Source organism: Barbus barbus (assembly GCF_936440315.1).
Source record: "Barbus barbus genome assembly, chromosome: 24".
Classification (NCBI taxonomy): Eukaryota; Metazoa; Chordata; class Actinopteri; order Cypriniformes; family Cyprinidae; genus Barbus; species Barbus barbus.
This window is the reverse complement of record NC_136752.1, coordinates 14466476-14494379: the sequence shown is the minus strand read 5'-3', so window position 1 is coordinate 14494379 and position 27904 is coordinate 14466476. Positions and strand designations below refer to the sequence as shown.

At 37.4% G+C, this 27904-nt stretch overlaps 1 protein-coding gene across 1 annotated transcript; it reads left to right on the top strand.

The window, feature by feature from the left end:
• Window positions 1-1391: 1391 nt before the first annotated feature.
• On the top strand, window positions 1392-27748 carry LOC306843817 (platelet-derived growth factor receptor alpha-like). Its single transcript, XM_079375494.1, has 29 exons — window positions 1392-1616; window positions 4157-4235; window positions 4745-5005; window positions 5097-5348; window positions 6065-6213; window positions 7572-7734; window positions 7865-8051; window positions 8763-8878; window positions 9002-9292; window positions 9439-9705; window positions 12199-12329; window positions 12457-12625; window positions 12754-12943; window positions 13086-13201; window positions 14001-14127; window positions 14322-14518; window positions 15241-15335; window positions 16487-16619; window positions 17003-17107; window positions 17344-17454; window positions 17657-17810; window positions 19836-19996; window positions 21215-21330; window positions 22761-22883; window positions 23026-23137; window positions 23263-23362; window positions 23463-23568; window positions 25302-25540; window positions 25857-27748. The coding sequence occupies exons 2-29, from the start codon at window positions 4178-4180 to the stop codon at window positions 25999-26001; spliced, it is 4374 nt and encodes a 1457-aa protein (XP_079231620.1). The 5' UTR covers window positions 1392-1616; window positions 4157-4177; the 3' UTR covers window positions 26002-27748.
• Window positions 27749-27904: the final 156 nt, after the last annotated feature.

Below are 27904 nucleotides of genomic sequence, written 5' to 3'. Positions count from 1 at the left end.
GACCCGCATAATTGCGCGTATTGGTTGCCAGTCTTTTGCTCACTTCAATGATTTAAATGATTCCAAATTAAAGCACCGATCAAGGTATCCCGCTCTGTTTCTGAAGACTTCAGTTTTAGTCTAAGAGATTAGAGTCTTTTGTTTCCAGAACAAGGGACTCTGTTCTTTTGAGCGGCCGGGCGGCACGAGCATGTGGAAATAATTGTTCTGAGCAACTGGAGATGTGTGTTTCTCTGCGAGGGTGAGCTGCAAGGCGGGCTCCTCTGGACCGGCTGCAGGAAGAACGGAGAGGGCTAGAGGGGGGCCAAGCCTGCCCCGGGGCTTCACTCACCACATACCGGGTCAGTCATCTGCACACAGTGCACAGAGAGCGGAGAATCACCGTGTGCAGGGACACGTAGAGTACTAATTCATAATGAGCCGTTATCTCAGTCTGGTATGTCTTAAAGAAAAGCTGAAGGGCAAAAACAGGAGAATAATGGCAACTTTGTCTTTGTGGGAGTTTTCCACAACTTTCAGAGATCGAATACAAATGAACCCTATATAAAGTTTCACGAGTGGTAATGTCAATGTTGTTGTTTTTTTTTTTTTTTTGTTAAACGTTTGTTTAAAAGTAGGCTGTAATAAATTATATACTGGGAGAGAGACCGAGAACGACTGAATTTGTTTCTTATGTTAGAGCGCCCCCTTGCATGCGTCAGCACGTGCTTTTGATGGACCCCCAATTTTGCAATTTCTCTACTGAATGAACCATTTCACAACCACACTGCACTCTCCTAAAAAAATAAAACGTATTATCTGAAAATCCCAGATATTAATGACATTTTGTTTATATATATTGGCGTAAGTTTAGAAATGAAGGCTGAATAAACTGAAAAGTTGAACTTCCTTGCAGAAATGACAGGAGAACCACAAATGAAAGTCATCTTAAATGAATATGTATAAAACGAAGTGCACACAGCTACTGCAGCAACAACAACCACAACTGAAAAGCGCAATCGACTAAAAGCTGAACGTGAAGAATGGAGCGTGATGACAAGGTTAATCGAGTAACTGAATGTAATTGTGCATTCCCAATTCTTTGATTTCTTTCCTACCTAAGCCTCTATAAAAACACTTTTAATGGGTCACTTGACTTCATTGTCCCAACAAAAAGATCCCTTTATTCCAAAAGGGCCCCTCTTGGACTTACAAAAAACATATGGTCCTTTTCTTCCCTGCTCAACCTCTTTTCATGCACCTCCTTCAGAACTGCAGAGTACGGAGAAATCTGACTCCTCTTCGGAGCTGCAGTGTGAAAACACGGACTCTTATTTTGAAACTCCTGGGGCAGAGGGAGAGAGGAGGGGCCGTTTCCTGAGAGTTATTTACTTTGAGCCAGATGATTAGTTCTCTGGGAAGGATGGACTGTAGCATTGAATCAATTACAGGTTGCTGTTGCAGAGGCGCATTTGTGTGAGTGGCCGTGGAGCAGGACGGAGGAGCGCAGCACAAGGGAGAGGATTATACTGCTTTACAACTGAAGACCCTTGGGCTGATTAGAGTATTTTACAAGAGTTTGCCATTCATTTTGGCTGTTCTTTTATCAAAGGGAACAACCAAAAGGGATTAAAAAGGTATTGTATGTTTAAATTAGTTTAATTGGTTTATTTTGTATTTTTCTTTCATGCAAAGTTTCCCTCAGACGTTCAAAAACATTTGAACCTCTGAGCATAATTGCACTTATTCAGGATTAGACTAATTAAAGATGTTCTTTTATTCCTTTTTTAACAATTGCATTTTTAATTAATTAGTTTTCTCTATTTCTGAGACGACCAGTAAAAAAAGGGGGGGGGGGGGCTATTTTGCCCTATATCAACTCGCTAAATTGTTTTACTTTTAAATGATACGGGAATTTTAATATTTTTCCATCAACGCTCACAATGGACACGTCAATCATTCGTTTTCATCTCAGAAAGAAAAAGAAATGGATTTTTTTTTTTCAACTTTAATTTTTGACACTTTTGCATCGAGCAGGATTATAGACTTTTTCCCCCAAAGGAATCGCATTATCACCAGAAAAGTCAAAGCCTGGTTGTGCTGGATCTCAGTTGGAGCCGCAGGCGCGCAGCTGGGGGTGTCCCAGCCCGTGGAGAGGCGCAGTACTGGCATCTAATGGCAAACACATTTCGGACTAGATTTGGAGACTTGTTTACCCATCAAAATTTAAATGGGATTCCCATAACCATACTGGAATACTATTCGTTGGATTAGTCTGCGGAATGGAGATTTGTTTATTGCGGAGCGATGGAGTCAAACCACGATTGAGGAATTTAGAAAACTTCTTTGCCGCCTTCTGCGCTGAAGTCCGAGTTGATGATGAATCTGCATGAATGGGGAACTTCTCTCACATCTGGATTAACTTAATGCAATTTAGGTACCAGCGATCAAGGAGACCGTGTTGCTATGCTTTGACTAAAATATGGCTGAAACTGTATGAAATTATTTTTTTTTTTCTCTGCAGCGACTACAGCTGTACTCAGCAACTTTACCTCGACAAACTATCTTTAGACCGCTTTCTTTTATTCCCATGGAAATCGCTTTTACGCGTGAAGTAACTGGGTGTTGAAGGGCACCCCTCACTCAGCTGTTGCCCGAAAGTGTCAAGCGCAGCGGATCGGTTGTGTTTGGCAGTCAGTTGCGCATCTGTGTGTGGGCGCCTGGCGATGGGGGTGCGCGGAGAAAAGTGCGGGCCGAAATTTGCGCTCCAGTCACCGCTGGACAGATGAGCGGTACAAAAGCGCACCCGTCTGCCATTCCACAATTGATTCCCACGGCAATCCAATTGATTCCCAAATTGCAGCACAGAAAGGGGTCGACTAATTACAGTCTTACTCAACAGCCCCGCGGATTCACCAAGGATAATTAGCTTGAGAGGGCTGACATGAGCAAACGGAAGAGCTTCAGTCTTCTCTGGGCTGTAAAAAGAGTTGTTTTCCTTCTCTTTGAAGTAGCCTAGACCTTGCGGGAGTACCTTACAAAATAACTGGACATGATTTCATCAGTTATTTACTTTGATTTTTATTCATTTAATTACATTTTTATTTTTATAACTTTTTTTGAAGAGGACTAAATTAAATAATTGCATTTCTTCAGGATAACTGAGTTTTAACAGAGCTGACCACTTCAAATTAAGTGGCATATCGACTGTCTGCTGAAGCGCCGATGGAACCCAGGGGTCTGAGGATCAGACAGACAGAGATAAAACACGCGCGCGCGGAATGTCTGATTAGAAATTTACCAAAACAAGCGCTTAAACCAGTGATGAGACTTTTGAAATCAAAAGAAACAAATACAGAATGCAACTGCAAGTGTGCTGCAGGAATGTAATCTAATTTACGCACTGTAGTCAGAAAAAGAAGTTCAGAAAAAGTTTGAATACCAATTTAAATTCAGCGGACCAAATTTAACTTAAATTAATTTATACCGCAAAAAAATAAATAAAAAAAATGTAGATTTAAAATATAGGAAGCAGTTAATCCCACACATTCCCCGCACATAGCCTTAGACCTATATTAATATTAGTCAACAGATAGGCGCAGTAATCTTAACAGACCTACTGATTTGTGTCTATGTAAGCTGTTGTTATATCTTATATTTTACTGTAGCTATACGTATTTTTCAGGATTTAAAATTCACAGCTGTACTCATGTAGTAAGAAAACACCATGTTTTCTTCTGGTGGAACATTGAAAACTCGTATCCGTTGATTGTTCTCGCTGCGGTCGTCTCTTCGGGAAAATGTGAACTGTGTCTCCACCTGGTGGTCAAACAAAGCCGAAGCGGACTATCCAAGGGCTCCGCCGACAAAGAGTCTGGCGTCAGTTTACTGAGTGAACCGCGTCCAGACTATTTAAAGACATTTTATGTCTTGGCACTGAACCTTTCCAAAACGTTCTGCTGCCGATTATTCAATGGTCTCCATAGGCTACCTGAGCTCTCACTGAATAGGGGTTCATCTTTTATACTGGATTAACCACAAGAGATCAATAGCTACAGTACAACTCAGAACTGACACGGACATTGGCTGTTACATGTTTAATCTTTTCTTTTTTCCTTTGTCATTTTAATTTTCTGTCTATTTGTAAAATCGATTTTCATATTTTCTCCCCTTTCAGCTGAGCACAATTTAAGTGACCATGGGGTTCATGGAGACACATTTCGTTTTCGGGATTGTTTTATTAGGGGTATTTTCAGGTATGTGAAAATTAAAAATCGCGGAAAATGTGTGTGTGTGTAGTGTGTGTGCATGTTTATGTGGTTTATGAGGACACAAATTTGTATAATGACATGGGTATGACAGAGGTATTACAATTTGAAGGTGGTTTATGAGGACATTGCCTATGTCCCCGTAATTCAAAAGGCTTAAAAAACATACTAAATGGTGTTTTTTTGAAAATCTAAAAATGCACAAAGTCTCCTGTGAGGGCTAAGTTTAGGTGTAGGGTTGGTGTAGGGCAATAGCACACACAGTTTGTTCAGTATAAAAACCATTACGCTATGGAGAGTCCCCATAAACCACAAAAACCAACATGTGTGTGTGTGTGTGTGTGTGTATAGTTGTTTCTGTTTTGTTTTTATACATTTTTAGTAGTATTTATTTATTTTGATATTTATTTGTTAAATTTCATGTAAATGTATATGTAGCACTGTAATTTAAAGGTATAAGCTATAATTAATCAAATACATGAAATATTTCCCTGCAGATGTTTCAAAACCTTGGCCGGTTATTAATTCAGATCAAGAGGAATTTATTCTCACACCTCATTCTGAGTTCACCATCACTTGCTCTGGAGAGAGGAGAGTAACATGGGCCAGGCCTTTACCGCCCAACAGTGAAGTGCAGTCTGGATTTAATCACAGTACTTTAGTGATCACTGATGCTGAGGCCTCTAACACAGGATACTACACCTGTTTTTATGAGGATCAACCTGAAAAAGACACTGATATCTACATTTTTGTTCTAGGTACATTATTGTTCAGGACTACTAAATATATATTTAAAACAATGAATATATTTTGCATTTGTAAAACAGACTCCCACCTCTTGTTCCACAGATCCTGAGGTTCCATTCGTGTCTGAACATGCTGCTGAGACAGATGCGATGGGCACAACTATCCCCTGCTGCGCTACAAACCCACATTCTCAAGTGATTCTCAGAAACCTGCAGAGTGGGGATGAAGTTTCTCTGCTTTACGACCACAAAATCGGCTTTTTCGGCTTTTTATCACCAGGTCACTATGTTTGCGAGACGAGCGTGAATGGCAAAGCAGTGCAGAGCATCGTTTATAATGTGACAAATGACACGGGTAAGTACATGGGTACACAAATAATTAAACATTTAGGGGGTTTTATTAAAATTACAAACAGTACAGTGGATTGATTTTGACAAAGAAAAGTGAAACATTAGGTCATAGCTCTGATATTACATGAGTACCAAGGGAGATGACAAATTCTTGTTAGCGAAGAGTGATGACATTTTCAGTTGGGATGGGCTGCAGGTGTGAGATCAGATGCACACTTGCTTCATATTGGATCATCATACTCTGCAAGTTATTCATGAGAAGAACATTTATAGCCTTTTGAAGGCACAGTTAAAAACATTAAGCAAGAGAAAAAGAGTGATTGGGTGTATTTGCATTGGTTTTGGACTGAAGGTCCTTGCACACTGAGTCCGAAATTTTCGTATGCGTTTTTCGTACTTTTCGCGTTCGTCATCCTTTCCTATCAAAACGCTTGCTACGGAAGTGAAAACGCAAAAAATCGAACCTGATCCGAATTTTTTTTGAAGGACGAAAGTTTCGGAGGCAGTGTGCAAACGTGATGGACACAACGTGAGGTCGAATTTATTTTTTAACGTGCAAAAATTTCGGACTCAATGTGCAGAGACCTTAAGTCCTTGCATCAAGCAACTGGCCCTGATTTCACTCACACATGTTTTTATTTTAATTAGAAGACTAGTAAGCAAAATGAGTTTAACTGCAGCATCGCTCATGTTTTATGAATGATTTGTGTTGTATTGAAGATGCCAACGATGATGATGAAGAAGATAAGAGCTTCAACATAAAGCTGAGTGCCAGTATGGAGGATGTGAAAGAGGGGGATGCTGTCAATCTTACCTGCGAGACGCCTCCTCCTCCTTTTTACCAGCGGTGGCTGCATCCCCAAAAACAGGCAAGACCCTCATCTGTTTTCTGGTTTGCTCTTTCACTCTCTGTTTTGTACTTAACTAATATAAACAAAACAAATTTATTTGAACTCCATAACTGAAGACTTCTGGTGTGATGCAGAGGCATATTCCGGGGCAGTATTCTCTCGTTCTTTATATAGTTGGTCGGAGGGAAATGCAAAAATGTACAGAAGTTAAGGTAGAAATCTCAAAGGAGTGAGACTAATTTACTATGTGCTTTGACCTATGACCCGAATGTCCTGTGAGTGTTGAAGACAGATGTGCGTTTCTCACCTCTGTGAGCCCTCTGTGGTCTTGTGAATCCACATGTGTTTGGGATTCACAAGACCACAGAGGTCTGTGTGTACTAACATGTTTAATGAAGGTTTTTTCCAAAATAAAATATGCCTGATAGATAGTTTTAGTTAATATGTTTTGTGTGTTTGACGATTATTGTAAGTTCCAAATCAAAAGATATAAGTAAGTCAATTTGTTTGTTTGTTCGTTAGGTAGTTAGTTTTAGTTGATGTAATGGTTGTGTTAGGTAGATAGTTAGTTAGGTAAATAGTTAGCTGATTGTAAGATTGATGAACAATGAGTTTCAGATCAAAAGATATTAGTAAGTCAGTTTGTTGGTTATTGGGTAGTTCGTTTAAGTTGATGTAATTTTGGTGTTAGGTAGATAGTTGGCTGATGTAGTTTTTGTATGGTTTATGAACAATGAGTTTCAAATAAAAAGATGTTTTGTTTGTAAATATGAATTCCAAATAAGATGCTAGTTAATTTGTTGGTTGGTTTGTTAGTTATAGTTAGTTTTAGTTGTCGTTTTTGTGTGTATCTGACAATGTGTTTATTTGGTTGTGGAAAAAACCATGCCAGTTAGTTAGTTTTTATGTGTGTTTGGTGGAAAGATGTGTTTATATTTCAGTGAGTCTGAATGCATCATGTAGCTCACCATCCATGTTTGTTTTAAAAGAGTCTGTTAGAAGCATTATTTTTAAAAATAAGAGTCCTCGGTTTTTGAAAGCAGCGTGTAATTGTGTAGAGACACTCCAAGTTCTTGTCTGGCCCGGAGCCGTTCTGGGTTCTGCTGGGGTTGTTTTATGAGTACAACCCTTTAAGACTCGTGGAGAGCTGATTTATCTCCAGCAGGCTGAAATATGGACATAGACAGAGACTTGTGTTACAGACACTAAAGTGCATCTTTGCATAAAAAAGTGGAGTTAATGAAATAGTATTTAAAAAAAGAAAAGAAAAATTGCAATTGATCGCTGTCATGCTGTCATCAGTCCACATGTGTATCCATAATAAACACAATGTGTGTAATACTGCTCTTTATTTTTCTCTCCTCGTTATTATTCAGGCCAGAGATGCTGTTCCATTGAAGTTAACTTTCCCAGACAAGGTTCAATACATCCTCAACATCCCGAAGGCCTCTGTGGCAGACACTGGAAGCTATGAGTGTGCTGTTACCAACCAGTTCACTGGACAAACCAAGTCTCTCATACTGGGAATCACAGTCCACGGTGTGCACTTCTCTTTCTCACTTGACTCTACACACCTCTGCTTTTACCATTAAAACCAGTAAACGGAGATGGGCTGAACAGATGTGGAGTATACAACCAATCAATGTTCTTTCTTTCTTCTGACCTTTAGAGAGCTCTTTTGTGGAAGTAATATCTAATGGCATTGGGCCAGTGGAGGTTGTGTCGCTTCTGGAGGAAAAAGAGTTCACTATTTACATTGATGCTGACCCTGAGCCAAAGGTCGGGTGGTTTAAAGATGACCTTCAGCTGGATGACAGCTACATCTCCACCAAGACCACTCATCTGGAAGGCCTCAGGTAGAATTTCACAAATCTATAGACATAAAAATTTTATATTTCATAAAACGATATTAGTCTTTCTGCTAAAAATAGTAATGTTTTATCTTATGATCTCTATTGTTGATAATATTTCTATGAAATACAGTGTATCATAATGTACTGATATATTTCTTCAATAAGATATTACAAACATTTTATTTGAAAACTCTAAAACTAATTTTATTAAATAAAATTAAAAAGCTGTACAATTATTTTTAATACTTAACATAAATAAATAAATTCTGTAAAAATTATTTTTTATTTAAGAAAATTAGCAACAAAATAAATATAATAACAAAAATATTTTTAATATTTAAAAATGAACATTAACCTAAATAAATAAATACTTTAGGTTCATTTTAATTTTTAAATATTCATTCAGCTTTTAATATATATATATATATATATATATATATATATATATATATATATATATATATATATATATATATATATATATATTATGTGGATATTATGTGGAAATGAACTTAGATTGACCTAGATTCATAAATGCTGTAAAACATATTGTTGTATTGTGATCATAAAGTACAGCTATCATGAACTAAGTATTGTTAGTTCATGATAGTTAATGAATTAATCACTGCTAACAATCTAAACCTTATTATAAGTGTCACAAGTTTCATAATACCACTGAAATAATTTTAATGGTCATGTCTTTTTCTTACAAAGGTATGAAAATATTCTGGTTCTCCATCACCCCATAGAGGAGGACAGTGGCATCTATGAGATTGTTGCGTCCACTGGTTCCAGGACTTCAAGATTTTCATTCAAACTTCTAGTTGAAGGTATAATAATATCAAACAGCAAAATGTATGAAGTGCCCACAATGATTCAGAAACCCAAATCTAAAGCTGCAACATATATTAGTTTTTATGAGAAATTCAATTACTTGTTCATGTCGTGATCAGCCATGTACCCAGTGCTACCACAGTCAGTGCTGGCTCCAGTCATGTGGCCCCAGAGGGATAGTATGGAGGTGTCTCTCCACTCCACTTTCCGACTCACATGTCGAGGTCAGGCCGAGCTCTCCTGGTACAACCCTGTTTATCTCCACGATCGGTTCGACACTGAAAAAAAAGGACTCTTCATCTCCACTGTGACTGTTAGCAATGCGACGGCCGCCCATACAGGAAAATACATATGCCACTATGACTCCAGCAACAACACTGAGGAGACCTCCATCTATATTTATGTGCCAGGTACTGATATTTTTGTTTTTTTTTACACAAGCCAGACTGACAAAGTAACTTTGTTTAAAAAAAAAAAAAGTATACTATAAAGTTAGTATAAAGTCTTTTTTACATGGCAAACTGATATAGGAATTTCTTTCCAAAAACATATGCAGATCCAGAAACGCCATTTGTGCCGTCCATGACCCCTTTTGAAAACCATGTTCTGACGAGTCATGATGAAATGGAGATTCCCTGCCGTGTGACGGACCCCAGTGCCAGCGTCTCTCTGATTAACATTGAGACCAATCAGGTTCTGCCCAGTGTCTATGACAGCAAGAGAGGATTCATTGGCCTCTTCAGCTCTGGGACGTATGTCTGCAGGGCCCTCACAAACGGACAGATGCATGACAGCATAGAGTACATCGTTCACGGCTGGACAGGTGAGAATGAATTTGATTGTGTGAATGGCAGGTAACAATGCAGAAATTATTGTGTTTGTCAGTACTTTATTTTAAAGTAAAAAAATAAACATATTCTTAAACTAAATATCCTTAAAACAAGATTGATTTACTTGAGAAGCAAAATTGAATAAAGATAAATAAATTTTATTTTTCTCTTTTTTAAGCTTAGAGTTAGGGTTAAAAAGCCTTTGTCATTGCGGCACAAAAATAAATTTAATTCAAGAAATATATTCAAGAAGTAAAATTATTTAATTATTGTGTTTAATATCTAAGAAAATATGATATGCGTTATATACAGTATATATTACTGGAATAAACATGGCAAGGCTTATTGAATAGTTAACTCACTTTTATATAGCCTTCTACCTGTAAACTGTCTGTTTTAACTGTAAAATGTTTTTTAAAAAATCGAATTTTTAAGCTTAAAAAACAACAAAAGTATTTGATTTTAAGTTAGAGACATAATGTGTATTTCACAGACTTTTACATTAACTGTTCCCTCTTGGTGGAATGACCTGCCCAACTCAATTTGAGCAGCTGAGTTCTTAGCCATCTTCAAGACATGTCTAAAAACACATCTTTTCCATCTTTATTTGACCCTATAACTCTAACACTCTCTATTCTAATTCTATTTTATCTATTTGTTGACTTGACCCTCTAACACTTGCACTCTCTATTCCTTTTCTAGCTGCTTGTTTCTTTAAAAAAGGCCTAACACTACCTTTGTCTATTATTTTTCTATTCTATCTACTTGTTTTCATTTTGATATATATGTGTGTGTGTGTGTGTGTGTGTGTGTGTGTGTGTGTGTGTGTGTGTATATATAAATACAGTGCCCTCCAAAAGTATTGGAACAGTAAAGACATTTCTAAAGAAAGAAATTTATCTGTTGGCTGTGGAGTCAAGACATTTACAAATAAGATTAAAAGATGAATATGAGACAAAACTACAGAATGTCACATTTTATAATTGGGTCATTCAACACATAGATGTTTTACCAGCTAAGACGTTCAGCACTTTTATAGTTTCATCCCCTATCTATCCCAAGTATTGGAACAGTTGCCTCACAGGTCTTTCTAAGTGATCAGCTGTGTCCTGTTGCATTAATTCTTCAGATATTAAAAGCAGGGAATGTGTCGTATCAGTTATATCCATTACTTCTGTATTCTGAATCGTGCATTCGATGATGACACACACAAACCAGGATTAAGACGAGGGAGCTGACTTTGAGAGAAAAGCAAGCAATTTGGATGCTAGAAGAAAAGAGGAAGTCAATTAGAGCTATAGCAAAAACAAAGGGCATGGAGAAATCAAGAGTTTGGAAACCACCAGCAACCAACAACGACCTCATCGGCTGAGAAAACAACAGTAGTTGATGACAAACAAATCATAAAAGCTGTGAAAATGAATCCTAAAAGACTGAAAGCTGGGGTGATGCTCTGACAATCTACTGTCCTCAGGAGACTTTGACACATGCCACAAGATTCATTAGGAAGTGCTTCATATTGCATCAGGACAATGACCCAAAACACCCTGCTAGTTCAGTCAAGGAATTTATAAGGGCAAAGAAATGGGAAGTCTTAGATTGCCCAAGTCAATCTCCAGATTTAAATCTGATTGAACATGAATTTCACCAGCTGAAGAGGAGAGTTAAAGGCAGAAACTCCCCAAAACAAGCAACAACTGGAATTGGCTGCATTAAAGGCTGGGAAAAGTATTTCAAAGGAAGAGGCCAAGAGTCTGGTGATGTCTATGTGTCACAGACTCACTGCTGTGATTGTGCGCAAGAGAGCTGCAACTAAATAACAGCTTTTAATCTTTTATATCTGCCTTATGTTCAACTGTCCCAATACTTATGCTCACATCAATGAGTGGGATGAACTCTAAAAGTGCTGTTCTTTTTATTTGGTAAAATATATATGTGTTGAAACGGCTAATTATAAAATGTGACATTCTGTAGTTTTGTCTCATATTCATCTTTTAATCATCTCATATTCGTCTTGACTCCTCAGCCAACAGAGCAATTTTGTCTTTACTGTTCCAATACTTATGGAGGGCACTGTATTTATATATATATATATATATAAACCTTGCTACGTGTATTGCATTAGGCTAACTAAGACTTGTCATAGCACTTGCATATTATTGCTCTTTTGTTGGATTTGATTGCTTCTATTGTCATCATTTGTAAAGCGCTTTGGATAAAATCATCTTCTAAATTACTAAATTTAATTAATTTAATTTATATATTATATTGCTGTAATATATATAACTGTAATTATTATATATTATGTATTTTATTGTTGTGTTGTTATTTCATATGCCTACTGTAATTTGTGTGATGAGTTAGGCTTGTAAAGACATGTTGCAAATGTATTGTTTTTCACTGTGTTTTGTGAAAGAATGAATTTGAATAATTCCTCTGCCCTGCATTAAATCACCTTAACATGCATTCATTATATTGTCTGTCAGGAGGGTCTGATGTGCAAGTCGAGCTGCTAGCAGAGAAGAAAGCTCTGCTGGTGGGTGATACCATCACTGTTGACTGTGTAGCCAGAAACAGTGAGATACTCGAGGACCACTGGAAATACCCTGGCAAACTGGTGAGACAGAAACAGAAAATAAGCACACATTTACATCACATTCCCTACAAATCAATATTAAACAAATTAAAAATTAATATATTTTATTTAAATAAATTTGTATTCTCTCTCTGTTGTTCTCTCTTAGGCGGGTCGAGGAGTAAAGACCGTAAAGGAGAATAAGCGAGATCTTGAGATCCATTATACTCTGACAGTGTCTAATGCCTCAACAAAAGACAGCGGCGTCTACTCTTGCTCTATCACTGATGTTAAGAGCAACGAGAGCCAAACCAAACAGCTCACTATTACAGTCTATGGTACAGTGATCACAAACACTCATACAGATACACATGATTTTCAATGCGTATGGCAAATTCACACATGATTACATTCTCACGGTGATTCAGTTGCAGTCCTAATCTGACTTTTTGGTCTTCGTGTGCAGATCATGAGTTTGTGCACATAAATCCAGTGATGGGTCCAGTTGAGACTACTAGGCTGGATGAGGTGCGAGAATTCAGGGTGGACATACAGTCTTTCCCCGCCCCCAAAGTCACATGGTTAAAGGACGGATCGGTGCTGGGAGATGTTGCTGCAGAGATCACCACCAACCTCCTAAAAATGGATGAGACCAGGTGACTAAAAAAAAACTCTGCCTTCACATATTCACTATTTTTTACATATCACATATTATATTTGTGCGTAAATAGAAAAAATATTAAACACATCAATCTCTTTTAAAAGTGTTGCATTAAAGCTGTTGTTTTGTTTGTTCAGTTACCAAGGTGTGCTGACCCTGATCAGGGCTAAAGCAGAGGACAGTGGGAACTATACCATCAGGGCAGAAACAAGCAGCAAGACTTCCAGCAACAGTTTCTACCTTCAGGTTAAAGGTGGGACCTTTTCTTTTTTTTTTTTTGTACCTGCAGGTTGTTTTTGTCACATCTTTGTTTACCTACATTTGCATGTGTTGCTTTTGCCTCTGCTTCATGTTTGTTTATCTCGATGCACCTCTATATCTTTCTTAACCACTCTTTACATACATTTGTTTAGGTTTTTCTTGTTGTCAACTGGAGGATCTATGTCAAGCAATGTGTAGCTACATGTGCTTACAGTATAAGTGTTGGTTTTCTTATGTACTGTATTTGTCCTAACCAGGAATGTGGAACATACTGAAATAATTACACCAAGTTAAAGCGGACTGTTTCAAAATGGTACTTAAGATTTCACATTTAATAGTACTTAACTATGTAAAAGAAAGGTTTGCATGAAACACTGAAAAGCTAAAAAATAAAGGCTCTAGGATGATTGCAAAAGCTGAATTTTTCAGCATCCATTATTCCAGTCTTCAGTGTCACATGATCCTTCAGATATCATTCTAATATGCTGATATGGTGCTCAAGAAATGTTTCTTATTATTATCTGTGTTGAAAACAGTGCTTTGTAATATTTTTGTGGAAGCTATGATGCATTTTTTCCAGGATGTTTTGATGAATAGAAAGTTCAAAAGATCAGAGCATTTATTTAAAAAATATATATATTTTGTAACATTATCAATATCTTTACTGTCACTTAAGATGAAATGCATCCTTGCTGATTACAATAATAATAATAATAATAATAATAAATAATAAATTGGTGGGACCAATGAAAAAGCTTGGTGAGAAAGTGAAATTGTTTCTCTTCTTTCAGTTCCCCCTGTGATTGTGGACCTGATGGACATCCACCACGGCTCTGCTGCAGGTCAGGAAGTGGTGTGTACTGCTGGTGGCTCCCCCGCCCCTGACGTGGACTGGTATATCTGCAAAAACATTAAACAGTAAGCAGTTTTGTTTCATTCTGCTACCCTACAGGTATTGTCTCTATTTCTGTCTTCCTTTATTCTGTCCTCATTTTTCACTGTTTCCTTCAATAAAAGCAGTCTAAAGTAGATGACACAGTCTCATCCCTTGAAATTAAAGTCAAGTCACCATACTGCCATCATGCTGAGCTCGCTTTTCTTTCTTCCACCAGCTGTGCCAACGATTCCTCCCAGTGGATGCCACTTCCGATCAACTCTACGGACATCACAGTGGAACTCCAAATGGATGTGGACAACAACATTGAGAGTCACATCATCTTCCACCATCTTGAGAGCACAATTTCTGTGCGCTGTCTGGCCAGGAATGACATGGGTGCTGTTTCACGGGAAGTTAAACTCGTGTCAAATGGTAAGAGGCCTGTGTTTGTTTCTTTAGAGATGTCTTTTTTTCATTTTAGGAGTTGATTTGATTGACCAGTCCATTGATTTGAAGTGCTGTGAATCTCTTTAGTGTCACTGTTTTTCGTGGGTAGACAAAGTAAACAAAGTTTCAAGCTGATTTGAATTAAACTAATTTGAATCACAGGTGTACAGTTTATTTAGGGATGTATTGCTGGCACTAGATCTGCACTGAGGATACGTTCTGTTTGTTGAGGTTTCAGTCATTGTAAGAAAACATTTCTTTATTTATGTGTTCATCATGGTACTTTAAATTCAAGCAAACGCTTCTTTAGTAGTCTTTACATCTGTTAGCCTCATTTTGTAAACCGTGCCTGTCTTGTCAGGCTCCCCACGTCTTTTTCCTGTGATAGATTCCTCAGGTGGACCGTCCATGGTCTTTAAAAACAAATCCATATGTGTTTACACTAGTTTCTGTTGGCAGGGGTTTTGCTTCACTAAGTTACCGTTTAAATAAATTGCCCACACTGGGCACCTTGATTAATACAGCATACGAGAGTGATGCAGTTCAAAATATTTATAGTGTTATGATGACATTATTAGGTGTGTAAGTTAAGCTGTAGCTCATTAAGAAAGTTTTGTTTTGGCAGTTGTCAGAGTCTAGTTTTGTACCATATATTTCCATATCTCTACCCTCCTCTTCCTCATTGCTCCTGCTGCTGGTGTGTTCAGGTCCACACTCGGAGCTCACTGTGGCTGCTGCTGTTCTGGTGCTGCTGGTCATTGTCATCATCTCACTCATTGTGCTGGTCATTATCTGGAAACAGGTACTCGCTCACTCATTCATCCACTCACCCACTCACTCACTCATATACATTGACTTATTCTCATTCACTCACTTATTTACATTGACTCATTCACGTACTCATTTATTTAGCAATTTACTCATTCTCTTGCCCATTTACTCATTTATTCACACTAACTCATTGTCTCTGTCACTCACTCACTGGCATTTACTTGTTAACTCAACCATTTCCTCACCCATTTACTCACTAACTTGCTCACCCATTTAAACGCTTGTTCACTCATGCATACTTATCAGTAAGATTTTTCTAATAACTGAATACTTTTATTCAGTAAGGACTCATTGAATTGTTCAAACGTGACAATTAAGACATTTATAATGTGACAAAATTTATATACCAAATAAATGCTGTTCTTTCAAATGTTCCTTTTACAAAAATATTTTTTTTCTAAGAAAATATGAAGCAGCACAACTGTTTTCAACATTGATAATAATAAGAAATGTTTCTTGAGCACCAAATGATTTCTGAAGTGATTTCTGATGTGACACTGAAGATAGTAGAAAATTCAGCTTTGCTATCACAGAAATAAATTACATCTTGAAATATATTAAATAAGAAAACAGTTATTTTAGATACTGTTTTTACAGTATTTTGATCAAATAAATACAGCATTGGTGAGCATAAGACTTATTTTAAAAACATTACAGATCTTACCAAACTTTTGCAAAGTGTCAGATTTACTTGTTGACTTAAACACCCTTTCACTCAAGTCACTTCATTCATTTATTCACTCACTTAATCACTCAGTTACTCACCAATTTAGTCATTTACTCATTCACTCAACCACTAACTCACTTGCTCATCCACTCTCTTAACTACTCAGTCATTCATTTACTCACACACATTCACCAAATTCACTCTTTCACATTCAGTCTTGTAGTCACTCATACACATTTGAGGCATGAATAGACATGATGCATCAGCGCAGTCATGTTAGCATCTGTGATGGCTAAAATGAGACTGTCAATTGAACATCTGTCATATTGCTTGTGTGTAAATGCCACTTCTCCCCTCTCAGCCTGAGTGTGGAACAGCCTGACCGTCCTCCAGTGTCCAAAAGCTCTGTTACTAACCACATGAGAATCACTCTCTCCTTGTACACCTCTTTACAGAAACCACGTTATGAGATCAGATGGCGTGTGATTGAATCGGTCAGTCCGGACGGTCACGAGTACATCTATGTTGACCCAATGCAGCTTCCATATGACTCCCGGTGGGAGTTCCCTCGGGATTCACTTGTACTGGGTGAGTCACATTTGTAGTGAATCAGTCGACCATGATCCTGTCTTGTAGATTCAGTGTGGTTCAACCATCTTTAAGTGACACTTTGTTGTGGTTATGTACTTGATGAGATTGTGGTCATCTTGTTAGCTGTCCTAATATGACATCATCACAATCTACTGTGCAGATCTTATTTAGGAGCTTTGTGTGGTGACTGTACCGACTGATTGAGGTTTTTGACAAAATATGCCAAATGTTCTTTTACTAACAGGAAACCACTGTGGTGATACTGAAAACTACTGAAAGCAATTTGAGTTTACATGCTTTTTTAGACTAGGTAATATTTCAGTAGCATCCTCTGGCTATGCAAATGAGTTCAAGTTTGTCTCTGTGTATGTGTGTTGCAGGTCGTGTCCTGGGCTCAGGAGCATTTGGGAAAGTGGTGGAAGGCACTGCTTATGGACTCAGTCGTTCTCAACCTGTGATGAAAGTGGCAGTGAAAATGCTTAAACGTGAGTTAACTGAAGTTTAACTAGTAGTTGCATGGCTATAATGCATAGTAGATGCAGTTCTTTTGATTGTTCAAATGTTTTTCACACTAAGAATATAATGTTTTTTTTTTTTTAAATGTTCACTGAAAGGTTCTTTGAGGAACCCATAATCGTTCTTTGGCATCTATTTGAAAACCCCTTTTGGAAGCTTTATTTTTAAGAGTGCATTTAAATAGTTAACATGATTGCTTTCTCAGCGACAGCACGCTCCAGTGAGAAACAGGCTTTGATGTCAGAGCTGAAAATTATGACCCACCTGGGCCCTCACCTAAACATCGTCAACCTTCTGGGAGCATGCACCAAATCAGGTGAAAATGCACAAACACACAGATAACAGACACAAACACTTGGTCTCTAGGGTGGTGTCTTATTGGTTCCTGGGTTTTAACAGGCAGAGTTAAGAGCAATGTAGAACTTTAACCTCCTGCTTTTAGACATTTTATAAGTCTCTGATAAGATTAGACCAGTTTTATTAACACTGCTCTCACTCTTTCTCTTTTTGTCCCTCAGGTCCAATCTACATTATCACAGAGTATTGTTTCTATGGAGACCTGGTGAATTATCTGCATAAGAACAGAGATGGGTTTCTCAGCCGCCACACAGAAAAGGGCAAAAAAGAGCTAGACATCTTTGGCATCAACCCAGCCGATGAGAGTAGCAGGAGGTCAGCCAACATGCACACCCACACAAAAGATCTGAATTCATCGTAAAAATGCCATTTTAGGTCAAAACATCATGTTAGGAAATGTTTATCTTGCTCTTTAATCTGATTGAAGATTAATATTGTCAGGATTTCAGTCTAATTGGGTAAGTGAAGTCATTTATGAGAGAAGAGAGACAACAGACAAGTAAACAGGTAGAGTGTGCGCTTCCTACAAAGGTTGCCTTTCCATAAAGGCAGCTATCTTTAAAGACATCCTTTTAACTATAACACTTTCAATATTTTTAGAAGTTACCAATAACAACACTGCTATAAGAAGGATATATGCACAGCTGCCTTACAATTTGGCCAAAATGACATACACTATATTGCCAAAAGTATTGGGACACCCCCTTATATGTAGAAAAGGCACTTCCAAAACTGTGGCAACAAAGATGGAAACATTATTCATGTATGTATAAATTGTATTTCCATCTCTGTTGCAACAGTTTTGGAAGTGTCTAAAATGACTGTGCCCGTATGTGTCAGGGTTGTGGGGAGAAGGGATGAGGCGAGGACTCAGTACGGCAGAGAATGGGCTTTTATTAATAATAAAAATAAACAAAACCAACCAAAACTACAGGACAGCTGGCAGGCTTGGCAAGGCAGGACAGGACAGGGCACGACAAGGCAAGGCAGGATCAGCACACGACAGGGGAACATATGACGACGAACTGGCCAGGACTGAAAACACAAGGAGATTATAAAGGGAGCAAATGAGGAGGGTAATGAGGTAACAGGTGGGGCAAATTAACCAATAATCAGTAAACAAGGTGGGTGGGGTCAAGACAATTGACGAGAGCACATGGAACATAGAACTGTCACCACGTTACCAGCCATGTGCTCAAACAAAACAAAAACACAAGCACATGGCCAGGAAAACAAATCACTAGCCATGTGCAAAACAGGACACGAACACGCAGCTAATGAGAAGACTCATAAGCTGCTTGTTCACAAAAAACAATCATGAAAGCACGCAGCCAGTGAAAAAACACCAGCTGCGTGCAACACGGAGCAAAATAAAACGAGAACGCACGCGGCCGAAATCGAACCGCGTGCCGAACAAAACACACACACACACACACACACAGAGGACAGAGGAGCGCACGGCCCGAGCGAACTCGAAATCGCACGCTCCCCAGCAAGAACAAACGTGAGTGTCCGAACCCCGACACGAAACCAGAACAGAGTCTGAACAAGACAGGAGTGCCGGGATCCGAACACCATGCCACAACATAAAACAGAGCATGCAGACAAGAGAAGACCAGAAAACAAGACAAGAAGGGAGTGTCAGGGCTCCTTCACAAAACCATGAATAAACTAGACCGAAGTGACAGAACCCTGACACATATGTACAAGTCATTGGTGTTTGGTGATGAGTTTTTGGCTCAAGGTCTGCATTTAAAGTCACACCAGAGGTGTTCAGCTGGGATCAGGATGGGATCTGTCTTTATGCAGACCAGTCAAGTTCTTCCACACTGACTGAATCAATCATGCCTTTTTGAACCTTGCCTTATACACAGAGGCATTGTCATGTTAGAATAGAAAAGGGTCATGTCCAAACTGTTGCTATAAAATTAGAAGCACACAATTCCCTAGAATATCATTATATGCTTAAACATTAAGATTTGTACTCATGGAAATTACTGAAGTAGTCAAACCTGTTCATTAGAAGGGGCAGTATAGTGTTATCTTATGAATCAGTAGAATTAAATTGCTGGCTAAATTATAAAACAAAACAAACTTTTGCCACTTTTCAGAGAATACGCAGGTGTTTACTTTGTAGTAAGCCACATTAAGATGACTGGTGATCTAATCTCTTTACTTTCACTTACACATCAGATCTTTCTGATGACCTACTCTAAAATGATTTAATGATTCATTAGCATGACTGATAGTACAGATAGTGTGAGTGTTTTCATTTGGCTAGAGTGACCTTACACAGCATTACTTTCTCCCCAGACTTACTATTTCTGTATTTGTGTGCAGCTACGTTATCCTGTCTTTTGAGGGGAAAGGTGACTATATTGACATGAAGCAGGCAGACACCATGCAGTACGTCCCCATGCTGGAAATGAGTGAAGCCTCAAAATACTCCCCCATCCAGAGATCAGACTATGACCATCCTCCCTCTCACAGACAGTTCAATGGTGAGAGAACTCTCTTAAACAGATGATTACCCAAAAATGACAATTCAGTCATCATTTACTCATCCTCATGTCGTTACAAACTGGCATGACTTTCATTATTCTGTAGAACACAAAAGTAAATATTTCGAAGAATGTGCTGGTTGCTCTTTTCCTTCCAGTTACAATGAAGCACTGAAGCTTTCAAGAATGCAAAAGCACCATAAAAGTATAATTAAGACTGGCATATGTGCTATTTTGCAAGCCATATGACAGCTTTGTACGAGGAACAGATTGTACAGGATTAATTCGATCATGTGATTCATTGAAAAGGTCCGACTCTAAAGAATGATTCATTCCCAAATCATGAACTCTTGTCAAGCAGAGAAAAGAATATGTCAAGATTTTAAATTCAAAAGCTCTAGTTCATTATAATTGCACTGAAAAGAGCATGAAAAACTATTTTCTCCTCATGGTTAATGGAAAAAGAAAAGTCAAATGGGTTTGGAATAAAATGAAGGTAAGGAAATGATGACAGAATTTTTTATTTTGGGGTGAACTATCCTTAAATCACATCTCCACCTCATTCCTTTTCCTGTTTTCTCATTCTTTATCCTCCTGATTTTTTCCCTTCGGGCACTTTATTTTTCGGTCTGTCCCTCGCTTGCTGCACATACTCAGGTCGGTTTGGCATGCTGTGGTCTGGTTTGGCTTGGCTGGTGGCTATAGGACACACGTGCGCGCACACACACACACACACGTTTGTTTTTGTGAAAAGTGGGGACATCCCATAGGCGTAATGGTTTTTATACTGTATAAACTGTATGTGCTATTTCCCTACACCTACCCTACACCTAAACTTAGCCCTCATAGGAGACTGTGCATTTCTCCTTTTCTACTTTTCCCCAAAAAACCTCACTCTGTATGATTTATTTAGCGTTTTGAAAAGTGGGGACATGGGGCAATGTCACCTTCACCTTGTAATACCCATGTCATACCTGTGTCATTATACAAATTTGTCACAAAAACGCGCACGCACACACATACACACACACACTGATGTTAAGCTAGTGATAGCAGAGGTCCAACCACTGCATTCTGTGCACCCTACAATTACAGAGGGTAATTGTAGCACAAACTTCTTAATGCATACATCTGCCTGCCATTCCTCAGACTTAACACACACACAAGATCATTTTCAGCATTCAGTGCTAATTCTGAATGTTTTTGTGTGAACAACAGAGAATGAAGTTGAGAACCTTCTCTCAGATGACACCAATGAAGGCCTGACGACAGTGGACCTCCTCAGTTTCACCTATCAAGTGGCTCGAGGGATGGAGTTTTTGGCCTCTAAGAATGTAAGTTAAATCCTGTTTGTGCAGGAAAACTGCCTCTGTTGGTTTTGTCTATAAACATTTGCACTTTTGATCTCACTTACACATATAGTTCTGCAGTTTAGACATAACATTGAGACATAACATTAAAGTGATTCTGAAAGTCTTTGCGAAGGCGGGGATCTGATAGCAGGTTACTATATTTGAGAAAATGGCTGCCTGTATGCGCTGTGGCTTTTTGGTTAAAATTCATAGGATTGAGGGTTTGCAGAACCTCCTTGGTAAAATAAAGCCTCTCAGGAGAGAGGCCAAGCATTGCAAATTATGTTATCATTTCATGTTATGTTATAGTAAATATTAATTAGACTTCTCGTGTTTAAAATTTTGTAACAGAGGGTTTACTAAATCTCATCTTACAAAAGTGGATTTCCAGACCACCCTTGAAGAAAATGAAGGGTGGGATTGAGCTGAGGAAAGGGAATAGAGCATGAAGTTACATTAAAAGCTGTGATTCCCAACCACACTATATAAAAAAAAGTTAAGCAAACTTAAAAATTAAAGGCAACCAGATTCAACAGATTTTTGAGTTCTCTTAACTTATTTTTTTAGGAGATTTTTGAGTTCCCTCAACTTATTGTTTTAAGAGATTTTTGAGTTCTCTCAACTTTTTGTTTTATAAACTTAAAACAAGAAGTTGAGAAAACTCAAACAAAAAGTTTTAAGTTTTACAATGCTGTAAAAAATCAAAAGTTGAGAGAGCTTAAACGTTTAAGGCAACCAGCTTTAACAGATTTTTGAGTTTTCTCAACTTGTTGTTTTACGTTTATACAACAAAAAGTTGAGAGAACTCAAAAATCTCCTAAAAAAAATAAGTTAAGAGAACTCAAAAATCTGCTGAATCTGGTTGCCTTGAATTTTTAAGTTTGCTCAACTTTTTTTTTTTTTACAGTGCAGGGCATACTTAAGCAGATTCTAGAAGGTTAATAATAAAATAATAAAAAAATAAATAAAGCAGATTTATTAAACTACTAGAAAAATGTGTTATGTCTGCCATTTTAAATATGTGTGTAGATATTTGGTTTACTAAGTGGTTTAAAAATGTCTTGATGTTTATGATAATACAAAGTGATATACATGATACAGTACAGTATAAAAATTTTAAATGAACATTTGTTTTGATTTTGCATTGATTATGGTGTATTTGAGCTTTTTGTTGGGGTTATAAGGTTACATGACAAAAAAGGCTTGAACAGATTGGGTTAGACTACATGGGGAGGAGAGACATAGAAAAGATAAATAAATATGTTTTACTACTTCAAATAGCCAGAGATATCTCAATTAAATAATCTTTAAACTTCTAATAATACAGGCCACTAAAACCGAACTGAATGTCTTTGTAACACATGCTCACTCATTTAGTTCTCTCTGTGTCTTTTTCTCTCTGTTTCTCACAGTGTGTACACAGAGACTTGGCTGCACGTAATGTCCTGCTGTCTCAAGGCAAGATAGTGAAGATCTGTGACTTTGGACTGGCCAGAGACATCATGCATGATAACAACTACGTCTCCAAAGGAAGTGTGAGTGCTTGTTTTAGTCCTAATGTGGTGTTACTGATTATTCGTCTTAGATTATGGATATTTAACGTGTCCTTCTTTGGAAAGAAGAGCTGGAACAATCATCCTCTAATACTTCTAGTTTTTTTCTCTCTCTCATACACAGACTTTCCTTCCAGTGAAATGGATGGCCCCTGAGAGTATCTTTGATAATTTGTACACTACACTCAGTGATGTCTGGTCTTATGGCATCTTATTATGGGAGATCTTCTCTCTTGGTATGATTCTTGTCACCATAAATTTGTTTAGAAGTTATTTCCAAACATTACAACGTTTCCAACACATTTTATTTATTCCATATTTTAGTTACCAAAAATACCATATGTTTCTGTTGTTTCTGTAGGAGGGACTCCTTATCCAGGTATGGTTGTGGATTCCAGTTTCTACAACAAGATCAAGAGTGGATACCGAATGGCGAAACCCGAGCAGGCTTCCAGTGATGTGTACGTTCCATCTCAAAGTCTGCGTGACTGTGTTGCTGTGCTTGGGTTTAATTGGTGCAGATGTTTAAACAGTGTGTTGTTGTTGTCTGTCTATATGCAGCTATGAGCTTATGATGAAGTGTTGGAACAGTGAACCAGAGAAGAGACCATCTTTCCTCAGCCTGAGTGATACGGTGGCCTCTCTGCTGCCCTCGGGATATAAGAGGGTAAGCCTGCAACATGAACACAAGATTTCAAGTTTATCTGTTCTTTCTTTCTATGTTTATCACTCTCAAATGGTTTCAGTTTTCTTTGAGGTGAAATTATTTTTCAGAAGAATATATATATATATATAAATACAATTATTTACTAAAGCTATTTAAATATGTCTGTGCTATATGAAAGAAAATGTTTGTGCTATAATCCTATAGCATAATATTTTAAATGTATTTTTATTTTATATAAAATATTTTTATAAAAAAATATTTTGAAAAAATATATGAAATTGGCAAATGTGCACTATAATATTTACAAAAAAGTTTAAAAAAATCTGATGTAGTAATTAATTTGTTCCACAAATAATTCATGTATTTTGGCAAAAAAGACCACCACAGGAAGGGGGTATCTTACTGATATATACAAAAAAAACAACAACCATAGCTTACTGTATGAGATGTTTAGGGGTGAATAAACCACCACAATAATGAATAAAAATTACAATCATTTACTTAAACTATTAAAATTTCTCTTGCTAAAATATTTGTGCTATAATTATAATATAAATATATTTTCTTATAAAAAAAATCTAAATTAAAAAAAAAAAGGTTTTGAAAAAAAAAAAAAGTAAACTGGCACAAAAGTCTAAAGCTATAAAACTCCATTATAGTGTGGACAAAAACTAATTAAAAAAATCTGATATAGTAATAATTTCTTTCCAGGATAGATAGGATCTGACATACTGATATTAAAAAAAAAAAAAAAAAATGTAGGGACAAATACATCTTAAATAGATAAAACTATACTGAAATTAAATTTACATTTAGAATAGTCATTTTCAAAAATAAATAAATAAAATAAAATAAAAAAGCAAATGAAATGAACAAAATGAAATAAAAGCTACTTATACCCAACTAAACTGAAATGAAAAACTATAATAAAAAATGAAAACATTTTTTAAACTATAATAAAATATCCAGCCATGCACTAATAAATGGCCCAGATAAAAGCATGGTGGAAATTGCTTCCCACTTCCTGTAGCTTAAATACAGTGTGTGAATCTGGTCTTTGAGGCCTCGGCTACGTGTATGTCACTATTGCCAACACAGTCAGACCGCTAGCAGAGATTAGCACAGCAGCGCTCCAGCTGGCTAACGCCCCAGCAAGGCACAACCCCCCAGTGCTAATGACCAGGAGCATACGGTTAGCGTCTGCCAGCTAGCCATAATTGCTCTATTAAACAGACACCACACGTGGTACTTCAAAACTCTGTTTCCCAGAGTCACATGGCCCAGGGAATAACTAGCTCCTGTTATAGCACCTTGGGCAGGGGTGTGGTGGGAAATGTGGTTCGCAAATGGGCCAGTAAGCCCTCAAGTAACCACAGAACGCTTGCAGAACTGGGGCAGAACTTCGGGTTGAGCAGTGTTTATGGTGGTGTTGAAGTGCTATTTACAACTGCCAGAAATGATTCAATTTCTCCCTCATTTCCTTCAGTACAATGTGTTAACTTAAAACAGTGAATTGCAAGCTTAATTTGAGATTAATGTTTCATTTCTAGCTACAATCTTTATCACATAAAGCCTATTTTTGATTTGTGTTGTTAGTGCACATGCTGTAATACTCAGCTGAACTTTTATATTTTAATTATATTATTTTTTGGTATTAAACATTAATTGAATGTTATTGAATATTATTTATTTATAACTTTTTATATTGTATTTATATTTCTCTTGGTGTGCAGTGCTACGAACGCGTGAATCATGACTTCCTGAAGAGCGATCACCCTGCTGTGACTCGGGTGCAGTGCATTGACAATGATGATGCGTACATGGGTGTGATCTACAAGAATCAGGGCAAATTGAAGGACCGAGAGAGCGGCTTTGATGAACAGAGACTCAGCTCTGACAGCGGCTACATCATTCCTCTGCCGGACCTCGACCCGCTGTCAAATGAAGACTACAGCAAGAGGAACCGCCACAGGTAACCAACCAATTACATCACATTCTCACTCTGATGTGTTAGGATGATGATTCAAGAGGATTTTGGACATATACAATATTATTTAAACATCTGGGGTTAGTAAGATTTTTTTTTTTTTTTTTTTTAAGAAATTCATATTTTTATTCAGTAATGAATAAAATTAAGGATGCAATAAATTGATAACATTCCTCTGATTCATTCCATCCATCAAAAGTGACAGTAAAGACATTTATAATATTACAACAATCCTTCATATTTAAAAGTCATGGTCAGAGAGTCGTTGAATTACTGAATTGTCTTTGCTTTTTTTCTGTAGCTCTCAGACGTCGGAGGAAAGCGCAATAGAGACCGGCTCCAGCAGCTCCATGACAAAGCGTGAGGGAGAGACCCTGGAGGACATCACCTTGCTGGATGAGATGTGCTTGGACTCAGGAGACCTGGTGGAGGACAGTTTCCTGTGAGCAAAGAAAAGAGAGAGAGAGAGACAAACATTCCTCTGATTCATTCCAAGTTCACAGATCTCTCTCTGCATCCTTCTGCCATATTTTCCTCACCTCACTTGGAGCCTTCAGAAAAAAAAAACTTTGAATATGTGAATGTCATTGATGTTTTTGGATTAGACATCGCCCTCTATAGGTCTGGAGGAACGAGCAGTGGCCCACAGGACTCCATGAGCGCTCTTGATGGGCCTCAGTGAGTGTTTAAGTAACTCTAATGGAGCTAAGACCATTGAGGAGGGGAACTGGAGGACATATTTGTTTTGTATATAATTTCTGTTTGTTTGTATTGTGTTTGTTTATGTGTTTGAGTGGATTGTATGAACTTTATTTTGACGGGCATTCAGATCAGCAATATAAGCATGTCATTCATAATCCTATCAATGACCTGAGTGGTTTCACAACTGCTACCTTTTAAATGAATCCATCTGAGCTACAAAAAAACCACTATAGACATTTAAAAACCAGTACAACTGAGCTCTCTGTTTTGGATCAGGCCCGAGTTTTTTTTCACCTCACTCCCACAATTTTACAAGATCTAGTCTACCAACTAAACAGCACATATAGGTTTAGTGTAACTGATCATATATCGTTAATGTCTCAATAAGTGTGGCAGTTTGAAATTTATTTTTGTACTGGATAGTTTTTTTTTTTTGGATAGTATGGATATATTATTTGTGAATACTGCGTTGGGTAGGGAGAAATTATGTAGTCCTAAATGAAGAAAATGTCAACTGTGTTTTGACCTGTGAGTCGCATGTATTTCTTGTGACTTCAACCTTTATAAGATGCTGATATGACTCTATTTAAAACATCTTTATGTCTTGCCAAAGTTTTTACCGAACTAATATGTCAGTCTGATATTCAAAGGTATGCTTTTGTAAAAGACTCAAATGTGTTCAAATGACTTGTTTCATGAGGTTTCACACTGTCATAGTTTTCAAAGTTTGTACGCCAGTCTAGTAATGAGGAAAGATTTTGCGGTTCAGTTAAATTACTTGCTCATGTTTGAAAGTCGGTACCTTTATCTGCTTCCTCAGATTCTGCTCCAAGTTTTACCTTCCTGTGCATTCGATTTTATATGTGATCATTAAACCAAATAAGATAATCATGCCCCGACAGACGTGGTAGTTTGCTGCTTGTGAAGATTTGTGACCTCCCTAAAGCAACGCAAATGAAAATCAAGGTGTAGATTTACACATAGCCAAATCCTGTAGTCTTGAAGCATCTTAGAGACACGTCATTTAGATTTTTACTTTGATGTTATACATCACTGTTCATTGTAAATGTGTATCATTGTATATCAGGACTTCAGCATATCACTGCCTGCCCCCCGTCTTCACCCTCTACTGTGGTCTGTTTCACGGGCACGTCGAGAGGAGATATATATTAAAACTGTTGCACTTTTTAAAACTCTTCTTTTTAAAAATGTTATTCTAGCATTTCTTTGTTCTGCTTTGTGTGTGTGTGTAGACATTCAAAATGTGTCTGTGTGGAAAAAAAGAAGGTAATGATTTCTAAAGAGACAGTAGAGTGAATGTTCTTGTGCAGGAAGAGGGGAAACAGAGGAGAGGTATGAAGTATATTCTATGGTACAATATGTGTAATTCTAGGTAGTTATTCCCTTTAACAGATGTTATTCTTTTGCTATAATATGCATTATGACCATGTACATTGAAAAGATTTATATTTCAATAAATGAGATTTAATGAAAATTATTGATTATTTATTATTATTTATTATTTTAATTATTTATTTGTTATCATTTATTTATTTAGACCTTGTAAATGCAGGAGTTTACAGTCCATTCCAATATCTGGAATATTGCCAAAGCTCAATAAAACCACATCAGCATTCAGACAAGACT